We start from the raw sequence: 15,762 nt of genomic DNA, 5'->3' as shown, positions 1-15,762 counted from the left end.
CCTCTACAAAATTGTTGTTTATAGAATGTCCTTACAAAGATTTCCAAAAGCTTCAAAATTCGTGTACGTCAAGATTTTCAAAAAAGAAGAAAGGCTTCAGAGAGAACTTCTGAAAGAGCAATAACATGGAAGAACAACACTCTTCCTGAGGGAGGAGTCTTGTTGCACCAGCTACCGAAATCTCTGAAACTAGTGTATGACATGATCCCCATGCTCCATCAGCATGTGGACTTCAAAATCCCAGTGTATCATAGAAACTAATCTCATTTCATCTCCATTTACGCTGGAAAATCCAATCTCCCAACATGTTTCAAGCTCAACACCTTTATCAGTCAGCCATTGATGTCTGTAGTAACTCGGACAGTGGGTTTATTCGGCTAGCCATGGAGCTCTGAAAGAAATCAGAGAAGAAGAGATATGAATACTGTTCAAAATTGTTTCCGGGAAAGAAAGAGCTAGGCTATTGATCGACCCTTTCATAGTGACTTCGAATCCATAGGCCTCCCCTTTATTCTCATTTTGTTTGAGGCGGGAAAAATAGAGAATGAAATGCAGAAATAGGGGAAGTTGCAAATCATTTAGTTACTCCCATTCAAATTGATCATCCATCCTACGGCACTTTCCTCCATTGACATATTTTACAAACAGAGTCACGCGAACCTTGGTTGTGTGTATTATTGGTTGCCATTGCAGCAATGAAGTAAGCATCTAAGAAACCTAAACTAACACCATGATAAGAAGTGATTTGATCACAGAATTCTGCATTGGTTGTGTGTATAATTGTCTAAGATTTCACTATTATAAATACACAAACTTCAGAGGATATGCAAGGAAAGAAAGATAAGAAATCACAAGATATAAAGAAAAAAATACAGGACACAGAGAGAAATATTTCTTGACAAATATGCTCTCATTCCATGCTTGGTTGACTCTTGTAATTGAAATCACACGATATGATTGAAATATTTATAGTAAGAGATACAACTTGGTAAGCCACTTCAATCAAATTCTTCTACCAAAAAAAAAAAATCAAATTCAAAATTTTAAAATAGAAGAATTATAAAATGTGATTCACTTTGATTGTTTGACAAAGACTCAATCACCATTTTTTTTAAGTAAAAACCTGATTTATTGGGTTGAGCTGACAGAGAATAGATAATTCTTATACGAAAAGTTAATTTACATGTAGGTGGCTTCCTTTCCACTAGATAATGGTTATCTTCTTTTCTTCTCCCTCTTTTTCAGGTTTCATCAAGACCCCATCCCCATCACCTGGTTGTTTCCTTGTGCAACCTTCAAACAAGACTTTCTTAAGCAACCTCATTTTATTTATTTCATATACCTTCTTATGATGGCAATTCAAAGTTAAAATTTTTATATGTTATTGTTCATATGAAAAGGTGATTTATCATGAATACCCTTTTTTTTTTTATTATCAAAACCCAAAGAGAACTCCTTTATATTGTCAATCAAAACTTGTTTTCTCAGAAAAGCAAGAGGAGACATGCCCATCTGAACACCATTTATCTTGTGGGTTCCTTTCCAAACCAATCCATATAATGTGCTGACCTTCTATAGCAAACTCATCAATCAGAAAAACCCATATCCACAAATATACAGATACGGATCTCTCTTTTATGGGTAAGAATATATAAGTGGATCTAAGACTTTTATCTCCAATCAATTGCTTCTGGGTCTAAATCGCAACCAGAAGAAGCCAACTCATATGGGATTCTCTGATCTTATCCCTTAATGGATCTCGAGTAGATATGATGAAATAAAATAAGTAAAAAATTTCACAACACAACCAAATCACACAAGGAAAAAACTAAAAAGACATCACTCTTTCAAGTCTCTTTCAAATGGGAGAAAACGCAAAAATCATTTTTATAATTCATTCCAAAGTCAGCTTTTCAACTCCTTTATGCCCACTCTGTTTATTTCCTTTTTCTTACTAATAAAAAAAAATAAGCGCCGTTTAGTTGGTGTGGACCCCACGCCCAATACCGACAGAACTCCCAGTCAACAACAAAATAATGGAATGGAGAATGGGACTCCCAATAGGGACCGTCAACTTCCTGAGGATGTAATGATTAATTTTTTCCTACTTGAGGGATGGGGCCCACAAGGTGAACATAGATCTACTATAGATCTCCATTGTTTTTGTCACCATAGACCCGGAAGGGTTCCACTGTTCATGAATTTTGACCGTTAGATATGAAATTCAAACGGTTCAAAGTCATGCCATGACAAGTAAAATTAAGAAAAGTAGTAGTTTTCCAAGGAAAAAACACACACACAAACACTGTTCAAATGTGTGGACCATGTAAACAAGATTGGCTGCCAAGGAAAGGATAACTTTCCCAGTTAAACTGGATTTCAGAATTTTGTATGCATGCAGTGCACCTCAACCCCCTAGTTCATCACATGAAAGCTAAGTCAGACATAAATTTGCACAGATCAGCAAAACCCACCACTAGTATCAGAAGAAAGCAACAACTGATTGTCAAGAACAAAACAAGATCAACAGATGACACAGAAAAAGGATTCTATAAGAATGCACATCACAAAGCGCAATATGATTGCCATATGTGATAAATGTCAAGGAAGAGTTTAAGGGAGGGATAAACAAGACTATTGAATGGTTAACTATAACTATATCATGAACATGTTCAGCTTCAGTTCCTCTATATTTTTGACCAGAAGAAAAAAAGTTCCTCTATTTTGGTTGGGTCCTATCATACTGTCTTTCCATCTAATTCACTTGACTACTCGTAATCATTTGTTTGAATGTTCCGATAGGAATGTCAGAGACCTTAACCCAACTTTGAGTTGTTCCCCAGCTCCATCTTCTCCTTGCCAAAAAAATTCATCGGTACCAAACCTAGAATTCCTACACTACTGGCTGGGTTAAGAGATGGAATGTCAGGAGGGGTTTGATGTTTCTCCCATCATTGCCTTCTGTGATGGAAGGAACAAGTTGTAATCACATCCAGTTCCACAAAATTTGATGTAACATCACCACATTCATCGGCGACCATTTGCCCAATGTCGGTTTTGGTTGCCAGGTTTACCAGGTTTGCCAAGAGGAGATGGTTTATGACCAAGCCCCTGCTTGGGAAGGTCACACAACTCCATGACTTGTATTGTCCGTTGTTTCTTGGCTGTACACAAAGAAGAAGAAATGTAAGTGGCCTATCAGACTGAGTTTAACATTTCCTACTTAAAACAAAGAAGCAAGGTAACCAAGGTAGGGGATGAATAACCATTCTCAGCTTGTTGGTATCCTTCTTGAAGCTTCCTCTTAGCAGCTTCGAGTTTTGCTCTGACTGAATTTTCATCTGATGACTTTGGTTTCTATTAAGATAAACTAAGATGATTAGCATTTGGAAATAAAAAAACAAGTTTCAGTGATAAGAACTGGAACATGAAACCACACAAACTACTTTGTGACACTTACATCTTGTTGACCAGGCCTTCTCTGGATTCCCTTGATTTCCATTTTTTGTTGGAACTTTGTTTCACTGTTGGATTTGGGCACTGAGCTTTGCTTTGGAGGTCTCCCTGGCCCAGACTCAGTATTGGAGGGCTTCATTTGCTTGAGAACAGCTTCGGGTTTCCTAACTGGCTGGGCCTTGCTATCCTTGGTGGGAATATTTGACTCATTTGGAAGCAGCAGTACCCTATCGGCGTTTTTGTAGCTCTCCGTTGTTGTTTTTCTCCCATTCTCCTTTTTCTTTTCGAATTCCCCATTGTTTCGAGGATCTGCATAAGCATTTCCAGTAGAAAGTTAAATAAGGGGCAATTTAGCAAGAAAGGGTCCATAAGAGACAAAAAAACATATCGGAAGTAGAAGAGATTAATAAAAATTAACTCACTTCCATCATCATCCATGCCATCAAAGAACTTTGTACGCCCAGATAAGTTCCGAAAAGGTGGGGGAAAAAAAGGAAACCAATCAGTATCAAACAATAAAAAATTTGAAAAGGGATGTATTTCTAAAATAAGAAAGAACTTTTCTTTTCCTACCTGAGAAAGCTCCATTGAAGTAGTCTGAGTGGTAAAGAATGCTCCTTCATCCAGTGGAGGTGAAGGGAGCCCTTCTTCATCATCAACAACAACAGAAGGGTTGACAGAATCTGGAGAAGCATCTGTTGTACCTATAAATCCACAAGTACAGAAATTTAGTTCGGCCAAGAGATTGTAAAACACTTCTAAACCAACTATAAAACAAACTGCAGAAACATCACACCGGTAACTGCAGCAGCAGCAGCTGTAGCATTCACCCACTCATCAACCAAATCCTTCCAGCCACTGGATTTGACAATGAAAATTATGCCAGTAAGCTAGATGACTTTTGCAAATCCAAAAGCAGAATAAAGGAAAAACCACAACGACTTTCACCATGGCTTCTACAAAAGGAAACGAATTATTCCAAGGTTCTTAGTAGAAGAATAATCAGAATAGTTCCACTGAAATTATTGTGATCAGGTTACAGGTAATAAAAGGAACCATCATTGATTGATTATATCAAACCCCCCTTCACCAGGGAAAAGAAAAACACAAAGAAGTTTCACCTAAGGAGTAAACGTAAATTTAACAAATTTCGTAATCAGGCTGCTTTGCTATCTAGGACTCAGCAAGGGCAGCATTAGCTCTGTAGGTTGTCATCTGTTTGTAAGTGGAAAAGGAATGGCTTGTCATATTAGTCAACTTCCAAATGCAGAAGCTGAAAAACAAGCAGAAATGAGCTTCGAAATATTGACGGCTAAGAATTTTAGGTGTACATTACTAAACTAAACCCCAGTTTAGGTCAGAAAGGCAAGAACTAGCATTGATACAACTCTGCTACAGAAGTTCCAAATTTTACCGTCTGATATTGGATGGCGCACTTGTTTAAGAATATCCAGGTCACACAGCTCTATACTATACTATAAATAACAGAGGGGGGGGGGGAATTTACGATAGCCAGGGATAGTTATTTCATACTCAATAAGAGTTCTTGCAAGCTGACGAATCTTTTTATTATTGTTCTTACGAATGCCATTTACTGCCTTTCCAATTTCAGTTGCCTGCAGCAAGCAAATTCGAAAGAAAACCGTCAAATTACAATAATAGCAAGTAGCCAGACAACTTATTAAATAGCTAATGAATGGAGTGGAAGTATGATTAAAAATAACGAATGTAAATTGACATTCAACTGCCCAACACAAATAGAAAGAAGTCCCTGACAGAATTAAATTCGATTCGAACCTTCAACGTATCCACAGTAAGTGCCATCAATTGAAGCCTCCTTAATGATTCGTATAAAATCGCATCAGACTGTAAATAGCAGTAATCAAAGCACCAAGATCAGAACCGGAAATCCCGCGAAAAAGTTAAGGAGCAGACAATTAGAAAAACCGAAAAACTATAATCGAACATTCCAAAGCACAACACTATCAAAATAATGGGAACAGAACTTTATACTAACACCAATCAGAACCGAAAACACTGAAAAACTTGAAGCAAGAGTAATGTGATGATCCACATCCCAAAACAACTAGGAAGATTCCAAAAAGGATTATAGTTCAGTTCTGGAATAATTGAATTATAATCCACTCAACTCAGCGATACATTCTACACTGTCATTTCCATCCTCATCAACATAAAATTGAAATTCCAAACTAGGGTTTTATCCCAAAAAAGGAAGTTAAAAAACTAGGGAAATACCATAGCAATAACAGAATCCTAAATTATCAAAACAACATGATGGAACACTGGTTGCAGTGTTTGGGAAAAACCTGATCTTGACTATTCACAAAGATATCTTTGATCCTCAAGACCTCACCAACAATCTGATTCTCTTCTTCAATCTCCTCAGTTAGAGCCTCAGCTTCATCGTAGCTGTAATTGGTCACCCCTTTCATATCTTTGTCAGCATTATCAGTTGTAGAGCTATTAACTTTGCTCTCCTTCTCAACAGAACCCACAAAATTACCACTAGTTTTACAACCAAGATCATCGCCTTCTTCCTCCCCTGGCACAGGTAGCTCTACATGATCACACCCAGAACATCTAGTGTATATACAGGTATAAAGCTTCTCCGCAATTCTATCCCTCCTGTTCTTGAACTCATTAGGACAATCTGCAGCAGCCAGCATGATTGCATATTCGATAACCTCAAAAATGTCCGAATTCGTGCACCGAAAGTACTTCCGCCAGTAATCGAGCGAACCAGACTTCGTAGCCATGGTTGAAATATCAAAACCGCGGATCAGATTCTTCTGCATCAACTGAGAAAAAAAATGGAAGCCCAAGAATCAGAGCGAGAAGATCTTTCTCGAACCTCCTATGAGAATCTCCGATCAAGACCCCCCAAAAACAAAAAAAAAATGACAAATACCGAAACAAAAGAAACTGCAGCAACGAATTCATAAACTGATAACTCCAAAAACAAAGAGACAAGAAAAGAAAAAACCCAGAACTGAATCTCCTACCGATTTAGAGAGAAAACGTTAAAGGGTTTACCCGGTTAACCAAACTCGAAAATCTCCGATTGTCATGAAACCAAGAAACAAGAATTTCAGACAAAACGATACTTCCAAGTAACCTAAGAACTCAAAGTTTCTACAGCCAACCATCCAAAATTATACACCTGGGTTCCACTGATAATCGCTTAAAAACCCAACCTGAGACTTGAGAGTTTATCGATATCGATTGATTCTCCAAATAGAGAAGGAAGGAGGGGAGAAAGAAATCCTCCTCCCACCAAAAAAACTGGGATTTTTTTTCTGATGTATTTTTTTTTCTTTTTTTCTTTTTTTCTTTTTTTTTTTTTTTCTTTTTTCTCTTTTTTTTTTCTTTTCTTCTCAACTTAGAACCAGAAACCCTACCGAATCAGATAACCAACTGCAAAAAAATGTATTGAATAAACAGTACCGAAACCGAAGCACCGGTTAATGGAAACCTGTTTATATTCTACAAATCTCCTCATCTGTCAACATTTCTACAGAATATTTATTATCATCATTTTTTTTTAATTAAAAAAAAATATTATAATTTATCTTACGAAAAATATATATATATTTTTTACTATTTCACTGGGACACTGACCTAGACTTTTCCGTTGAGTTGGAAAACCGCCTGCTAGGCGGTCTATGAATGGTCAACGTCAATGGATATCGTCATCTTAGCCGTCTACTTTGTTGACTAAAATCGCTGATCATGCTTTAATGGCTAGGATTCATTAATCTGGATTAATTAAGTGGGGCCCACCTGAGTGGAAAAGGGAATAGCTGCGCTATTGGTTTTGGTTAGGGGTATTTTTGGAATTACGGTGGTCCACGTGGGATCTTTTTGCGGCTCAGAAAAAAAAATTTTGTTTTGACAGACATGATTTTTTGGCGGCAAGTACACGCGGGAAGTCTGGGGCATGTAATCTGGCGACATTAATATTCAAAGCGATTTCAACTCTGGGGGTGCCACGTGGCGAAGCGCATAATGGAAGTTATCGGTTTCGAGATGCTACATTAACTAGCCGGTGGAGTTCCCATTGAGAATAATTCCTGACAAAGCGATAGATAGGGTAGACGTTTTTTATATCCACGTCAGCAAGCATTTTTAGAAATAAAGGCTCTCGTCCGTAAATGGGGGAAACAAAATGGAATCTTTTAAATGTCTGGGTTGGTAAGATCTTTCGCAAAAAAAAAAAGTGGGTAAGATCTGATCGCTTTGCACTTGACACGTGTTATTCTTTGATATGGATGGTATAGCATTTTTGCCCTTCTCGGGGAAGAGTCACGGTTTAATATAAGAGGATCAATATTTCACGGAAGAGAGCCAAACGATTGAAAAAAAAAAAAAAAATCAAAATGAATTTATATACATAAATTTATAAATAATAAAAATAAAAAATAAAAAACAAAAACTGAGGCCCTCTATCCATGCTTTTTGTTTTTTGATTTTCCCGAGTTTTCTGTTTGGTTCCATTTTCATGTGTGAAGTAGTAGTACTTGGTCTCCCTCTATTTTTTTTAAATTACTCATTTCACAACTTAATTTTTTAAATTGCTTTTTCAGCCTTTTTTTTATTATCAAATTTTGAAAGTTTGATTATATAAAATTAGGGGTGTAATGGATAATTGAAATCCACTCCTGAATTCGCATATGTATTTTTTGATTACTAATAAGATGAGGATATATAATGCCCATTTCCTACTGATTATTATCCATCCGATTAAATTATCTGATGAAGTTACTTATTTGGATTTATTTTTCTTAGTTTTATAATTTTTACTTGAGATATGTGACTACTTTTCTAGATTTTCTACTAAGATAATTACTAAAGTTGCAATTCTTAAATTTCGAAGGGCTAGCCCTTACAAATAAAATTGTAAAGTTGCTAACAAGTAGTTGAAAAGTTGTATTCAATTTGTATTTATGTTTATTGAGAAGAATCTACTTAAAAAAACAATTATCCGATTATCATCCGAATCTGATTGAATTTGTAAAAAACCGATAAGATATTATCTAAATTTGTCTGAATACAATACGATGCAGATATGATATTATCACTATCTGATCCAAATCAAATTTGTTTACACCCCTATATAAAAGACTTAAAGCCAGGAAATCTTGACAACAATAAAGCATCAATTATGAATAATGGTGGGACATTCCACCAAGACCTAGACAAAGAGAGACGACGTGCTTCATTAGCAAAAAAAATCTACAAAAACATTGGAAGACCTAAGTATATAATTAAAAAAATGCTCAACTAAAGATAATGAGTTATTTAAAAAAAAATATATTAATGGTATAATTTTTTTAATCATAATTTGGCCCTCCTCGATGTTAAATCCACTTCACCCTTGGTTGAGGTGTGCATAAGTTGGTCTGAATGAATCTTTAAATCAAAAAAGAAAAATATAATAAAAAAATGCAAGCAAAACATTAGTTATATTTAATTTAAATATAGATATGAATTTTTTTTTGGATAAAAAGACAAACTTCATCCATTTAACTAGAAAGAAATACGAAAACACGTCAAAAAAAAAGCAAAACAGAAAGATAGAAGCATGGAAACACAAGGCTCGAATAGAAACATCTAAAACCAAGGAGTGGAATTCGATCAAACTGTCATACATGTTATAGACAGGGTCATTAAGGTATGAGTTAAGTCCAATAAAATCTTGGAAATAAAGTTGTAAATTAAACAGTAACTAATAAGCTCAAAAGATGCGAAAAACGCATTTTCTATCACAAATGCCCGAATAGGCAAAAACATACAACAAAGGTAGAGACCAATACGTCACATGAGCGGAGAGAAAACACGTCACAAGGGGTGGAGATATAACATGCCACAAGGGCGGAACAGCTACAACTTGAACAACTACTGGATCAAGTGGGAAGTTGGACGTCTAGGGAGGTTTCGCCGCTTGACTTTGTGATTCGACAACGGTGACTTTTTATTGGCCATATCTATGGCCGAATGATACTGTAGTAGAGGCTTTGGCTGAGAGGTGCGAAGGTGGCAACAAGCAGCAATATAAAGACTACGGCAGGGGCATGCAGCATCAGAACTTCCAAAGCAGACATATACAATAAATAGGGAAAAAGAAAAGGAACATTGCGGAGAAAGTTGAAAGAGGAAGAAGAAAAAAGGAGAAAGAGTTCAGAGAAGTGAAGAGGAGATAGGAGAAATGAGGAAGATGAAAAATAACAAGAAAAGGCAGAGAGAGGAGGTGAGGAAGAAGAAGAAGAAGAGGCGAAGAGATAGAGGCTTTCCACCTTAAACCGTGGCTTGGTCCTTAGGGTTTCATAGAGTGGAGAAAGAAAGAGGTGGAGTTAATATAGATTTGAATATTGAATATAAAAACTGTAAAGTGACAACGGGAGACAAAATGAATATCATGGAAATTGCAAGTGGTAACGGTCATGTTTTTGCTAGTCGTCCAACTCTGCATTTCTCACGTGGTTATCCAAATTTTGAAATTTCACACATGGCAAAATAAGATGTAAGTGGTAGAGATCCATACTTCTTAGTAGAGAGGTCATGGGTTTGATCTTTACAGACAGCGTCTCCCCCTTGAGGATGTAATCAAGGTGCGCGCAAGCTAGTCCAGATGAACCTCAACTTCCACAAAATAAGATGTAAGTGCTCGAAAACTATTATAGTTGAGCCTTACTTGAGTGCTTGCAATTTACTATTCAGATCGAAACTTGTGATCGAGACAAAATTTTGATTATTTGTTTCAAAATTCAACTTCACAAAGAAAAGATCACTTATAGGAAACAAGTGACCGAGATTTCGTCTTGATCACAAGTTTCAATCTGGATGGTAGGCTACAAGGTGCTACGCAACACTAAAGCAATTTCGGTTATAGCAGTCTCATATCCTTTTCGAGGAATGAGCTCTGGCTTGTTCCCTGAATTCGACATAGGTAAAGGTAATTCATCTTTTTTATTTACCAGTAAAGCCCCCTATGTTTACCTATATTTCCATTTAATAGTTGCTTTGTAGGATTTTTATTCTACTGCCGACGGTTCTCATAGTGCCACGTCATCACTATTTGATTGAACGGTTGAGATTCAACTAGTGAAGATTTATTTATAAATATTGATTTTAGTTTTTATATTTTAAGGACTTAAATTTTATTAATTTACAAAATAATGTCCCTCATTTTTTTTGTGAAATAAAAAAAGAATTATCTGAAAAAATAATCGTTGTTTTATTTTTCAAGATTTTCATTAGTTGTGAAAGGAAAATGACCTAAAACCAAGGAACAATATATCACCAAATTTCGGCGATCGGTAATCACCGAACCGAAAAGGGCCCAAGAGCGAACCACCGAATTCAACGAAATATCGTTCCTTGCCTAAAACACAAACAAGAAGACGAGAGAAGATCTAGAAAATAGGGACGCTAGATTATCGACATAGAAGGAGAGCGAAAACGACAAGAGGGGGGAGAGAAGAAGAAGAACTATTGCTACAAACATGTACTAATATTTATTGAAATGCTAGTGGTTTCAATTTGGGATGGTTTACATCTCCGTTGAAAAATAACATGAAACTTGAGTATTGTTGTGACAAAAATCTTGAGGAAACGAGTGGATTGTTCACATAGTTTTGGTTCCTCTTGTATCATTTACAATCCGGTTAATATGGATTTTGATTCGATTCCTAAACGTCAAATGAGGATCCAGGTCCTCTCTCGTGGGCAGACGCCTTGCAATGGTGCATTGAGCATTTCAGGGGATCCGATAGCTTGAATGATGTGAGACGATTCAGCTTTGTTACCATGATTTACTTTTTGTGGCAGGAAAGGAATAATCGTACCTTTCAGAAGGGCTCTCGGAGTGACCTTGACATCTTTTACTTAGTGGCTAAGATGACCCGATTACGGTTTCAAATTGCAAAGCTAGTGGTGGAGGATTGCTCGAGACAGAGACAATTCTTCTCTAGTTGGGGTATTTCGGTTTCTTTTGCTCAGGTTAAGAGTTCTGTTCATTATTGGTTACCGCCGCCATGGGGTTGGATCCTGATCAACTGTGACGGTTCTCTCCGGGGACATATTTGAGGGTATGGTGCTATGGCTCGAAATTGCAGGGGTGATGTTATTTTTGCTTGTTCTGGTGGTTGTGCTAATGTGGGTGTTTTTCATGCTGAGATGCTTGCAATTCGGTGTGGCTTGCAATTTGCGCAACAATACGGCTGCAATAAGGTTTTAGTGCATTCAAACTCCGAAGTGGCAATTAGGACTTTACTGGGTACTTACCGCCCACATTGGGGGATACTACACATTGTTGAGGATATTCTTCACTTGAGATCCTTGTTTTAGGAGTATATTTTGGTGCATGGTGTTAGGGAGACTAATAGGTGCGCAGATTTTTTAGCCGGATTGGCAACGTTGGACCAAGAAATTTTGTTGGATCCTCTCTCTTTGCCTGCTCAGCTCTCTCAATATGTTGTAGAAGAGCGACAGGGTCGTAGGTTCTTTAGAACCTAATCCTGTATTATTGTTTGTATTTTATTTATTTCTATTAATATAAAGTCTCCTTTTCTCCAAAAAAAAAAATGAGGATTTTGAAGAGCACAGAGGTTTGATCGACGAAGTTGGTGTGCATTCAACGAAATAGGATTCTAAATTTGACGAGAGAAGGCTTTCATCAATTACGAGTAAGGGTGTCAATTTGGTACAGTACCGGTAATTCGGTACGGTATGGTATGGTATTGATTTTGAAAACCTCATACCGAAACCGTACCATTCCGAATTTATACTGTACGGTATGAAAAAGGTATTTTAAAAAGTTGTGCTGTATGATTTCGGTATAAAATCGATATGAAAAAATGGCACTGTTTGGTATTTGGTACGGTATAAATTTGGTATGAGAAAGTCTATTTTTCTAATCAGAATGTGGGGTTTTACTCCCACAAACCCCACATATATAGATTACCTTGAACTTATTTTTGTTTCATCATAAAATACTACAGGAGATCTGTTGAAATTAGTATAAAATAAATTGATTGTTTTATTGCAATGCAATACAAAAGTATCAGTATCTTCAACATTCTTATGCCTAGATTCTACACCTGTATCGATTTTGCATTTTTAAGGTTGCGACAAAACTGGGTTGGGCCAGCTGGGCTTTTGCCTTAACCTAGAATCAACTTTGTCAAGTGAGGCTTTGTCTAGGAATGTAAAATCTATGAAACTAACTACCTGAGAAAGCTCTCACCAACAACCATTAATAGAGAATTAGAGATACAAAAGTACAAGTGTACCACCAAGCTTGTGACAATTGGAGCCCATTAAACAAAATGAAGCTCTAAATTGCATGGAACTAAATGCTAAAGCTAAATGTTAGGGTTATAAGTTGAAATAGAAAATCACACAAATAAACCCAAATACGGTACGAAATTTGGTTTTGGTTTTGGTATTTGGTTTTGTGGTACGGTATGCGGTACATACCGACGGTATGGATCCTTATACCAAAACCGTACCGTACCAAATTTAGAAAACAGTTTTCGGTACATACTGTACCGAAATTGAAACAGTGCAGTTTTAAACGGCGCGGTTCGGTACGACTAAACGGTTTCAGTACCAAATTGACACCCTTAATTATGAGGGACTTTTAATGTAAATTTAAAAAGTTTTAAAACCTCATTTGTAAAACAAATTTTAAAATTACGATCACATCCCAACTCTTTTAATAGTGACTTTTCGATTTCATACTGCCAGGTGTGAATTTGCGATAGTGCGTGGACAATATCTGCTCTGCCGCGAATAAAAATCCCTTTAGAAAACTTGTGTCCAAAGCCAAAACGTGACTCACGTGTTAATCTTGTCTGTGACAGAAACGTTTGGTTTCGAAGTTACATTAATTATGTAAATTTATCATTTTAATAGTATTTTTACCAAAAAAAAAAAAGATTTTTTTTTTTTTGGTAAGAATTACTTTTTTAGATAAATTACAATAGTAATGCCAAACTGCCAATTTTAATTTTAATTAACAGAAACGACAAATGAGAAAAGTCAAAATTAACTTTAATGGATTTGATGTGACAAATTACGTACCAACCTAAGCTTTATTTTATTTATTCTTGGAATAACAATTGATACCCTTATATTAATTAATTTAATTACCAATTGAATATTATTCTTTATAGAATTATCATAATTTCCCTCACTTTTTAGCATTCTTAAGAGGTTATTCATGAAAAATGGATAGCAACTATTTTGCTCATCATTAGATTTAAGAAGCTAAAAAGTTTATTTAGAAAAATTAAATAAAATATTAATTTTGCCTTTGTATTTTAAATGATAATTAACTAATGGAGTTCAATACTACCTGTATATCAATTATTTTGAATAAAGTTTAAGATTGAATTAGTAATTTTACGAGCAAAACAAATAAGATAATAATTAAGCTATAATACAGGGATACCTCAATAATTATCTCTTATTATTTTTTGCAACTTGAAAAAAATATAGGGATGCTTTTGATAATGATCTCAGACAACTACTGTAACCTTATTTTGTTATTGGAGAACAACAATTATGTTTTTTTATTTTCAAAGCATAAAATAACAGGTGGTAGGAGTTTTTAGAACACTTTAATCTTAAAAAAACGAACAAATGAGAAAAATAGTCTGCAGAATGAATTTTTTTAAACACGTAAGGCATGTATCAAGGGAATAGAAATTTACTAAAATGATCTCAATCGTGAAGGTCTCAATTGTGGACTTGAAAACTAAAATTTTCATATTGTGGGCTCAATTGGGTATATTTGCAAAATGAGTTTATCAAATTTCAAATCCAAACAAAAGAACAGGTCTCTCAGTATAAAAATACATATAAAAAGCCCAACTTCCCAAGGAGAGGCCCTGGGTTTACACCCATTCCCCCACCCTATATATAAACTCTTCGGATTAAAAAAAAAAATACATATAAAAAAAACGAATTAGTACAAGAACCGATATCCACCGTTTGTTATTTTTAAAAGCATCAAACAACAAACTAAGAGAGAAGGCAATTGTTGTTGAGATCTAGAATGTTAATTAAGAGTGTGATAATGAAGCAATTAAGTGAAAAAGTGCTAAGCTAAGGTTCCTCTACTTTAATTCCCCTTTTCTTAAATAATAATAATAATAGAAGATCGGTGAAACTTTCAATAGTTTTAGAATTATGATGTTATACATATTAATAAAGGTGAGATTAAGGACCACAGAAGTTTATGTAGTCACAGAATTTTATAATTTTATAACAACTTGACATCTCAAAGTCATTAGTTCAGTCACTAATCAAACTATTAAACTAATTGTACTTAAAGAAGAATTTAGACTAGGAACCTCTGGGTTTAGCTACTAACTCGTGTAACTCGTGGATCACGTGTTATTTGTTAAGTGGACTTAATAGAAAATAGTTTTTTGGACAACCCCTCCCGAGTCCAGATCAGCTCCCCCGACCACACAAAACAGTAGGGCCCACGGTGAAAAACACTTTTTGGAAAAAACAAAAAAAAGTTTAAAATTTCATCCGTGGGCCCCAGTGTTTTGTGTGGTCGGGAACCCGTCGGGGAGCACCCTATGCTACCCTGACGGGGTGAGGATCCGGATCCCTCCTTCCACTTGTAACTATTATACTACCTCACCTTCGTCACTCTTTTTTTTTCAAACAGTTGGGCTGTGTTTGTTTGCAAGAGTGGGGTGGGAAAAAAGGGTGAAAAAAAAAAATGTGGGCCCTATATGTAATAGGGTGAGAGAAGAAAATGAAATGAATGAATTTTGTGAAAAAAGTGTTAATTGTGGGTCCTACTTTTTATTTTTCCACGAAATCCCACACATTTTGTGGAATTTAAAAAAGACTTGAGATGAGAAAGTTGGCTTGTCACTTCACCAAGTAAGTTTCCTAGTTCCACCTGAGCCTATGTGAGGTTTGGGATCAAAATTTTGATAATGAGGAACATGACAGGATCAGGTTTAAGGTTAAGCATTTTACTAGGATCAACTTGCTAGGTTGGACCCGACCTTATCATATTGTAGGTTATTATTAGTAAAAATAGGGTAATTATGTATTATTTTATTATTTTGTGAACGTCTGGGTTTATTGTCAAGTTTAATGTCTACCCTGATCTTGCCCACGTAACTTTGTAGGGTCAGGGCCATGGTCAGGTTTAAGCGTCTTGCCGGGCTCTACTGATTACTATTCTTGAACTTGTAGGGTCAGGGTAAGGGCTAGGATGAATGTCACAGTCAGATTTAACTTTCTTGCTTGTCT

General features: G+C 35.9%; 1 protein-coding gene across 2 annotated transcripts; it reads right to left on the bottom strand.

The window, feature by feature from the left end:
* Positions 1-2,145: 2,145 nt before the first annotated feature.
* Positions 2,146-6,849, bottom strand: LOC149002053 (Transcription elongation factor (TFIIS) family protein). 2 transcript variants are annotated; one of them, XM_089138244.1, is made up of 10 exons: positions 6,672-6,849; positions 5,784-6,275; positions 5,254-5,322; positions 4,990-5,072; positions 4,253-4,314; positions 4,030-4,160; positions 3,879-3,906; positions 3,461-3,765; positions 3,267-3,357; positions 2,146-3,164 (listed from the first exon to the last, which is right to left on the bottom strand). In XM_089138244.1, exons 2-10 carry the CDS (start codon positions 6,270-6,272, stop codon positions 3,028-3,030), a joined length of 1,395 nt encoding a protein of 464 aa, XP_088994370.1. In that variant the 5' UTR covers positions 6,273-6,275; positions 6,672-6,849; the 3' UTR covers positions 2,146-3,027. The 2 variants fall into 2 exon arrangements, with proteins under 2 accessions (XP_088994370.1, XP_088994369.1); XM_089138243.1 differs by having other exon boundaries at positions 2,148-3,164; positions 6,511-6,849.
* Positions 6,850-15,762: the final 8,913 nt, after the last annotated feature.

The sequence above is a fragment of the Hakea prostrata genome, chromosome 10, assembly GCF_041222555.1.
Source record: "Hakea prostrata isolate BN-2017 chromosome 10, UWA_Hpros_2, whole genome shotgun sequence".
Classification (NCBI taxonomy): domain Eukaryota; kingdom Viridiplantae; phylum Streptophyta; class Magnoliopsida; order Proteales; family Proteaceae; genus Hakea; species Hakea prostrata.
This window is presented reverse-complemented; position numbering and strand designations above follow the sequence as displayed.

Excerpts from the sequence above, each read along its gene's own strand:
- LOC149002053 (XM_089138244.1), bottom strand. The coding sequence starts at position 6,272 with ATGCAGAAGAATCTGATCCGCGGTTTTGATATTTCAACCATGGCTACG. Across the intron at positions 5,323-5,783 it reads TTGTGAATAGTCAAGATCAG|TCTGATGCGATTTTATACGA; the intron begins GTTTTTCCCAAA and ends TGCTATTTACAG. Across the intron at positions 3,358-3,460 it reads GAAGGCCTGGTCAACAAGAT|AAACCAAAGTCATCAGATGA; the intron begins GTAAGTGTCACA and ends TTATCTTAATAG.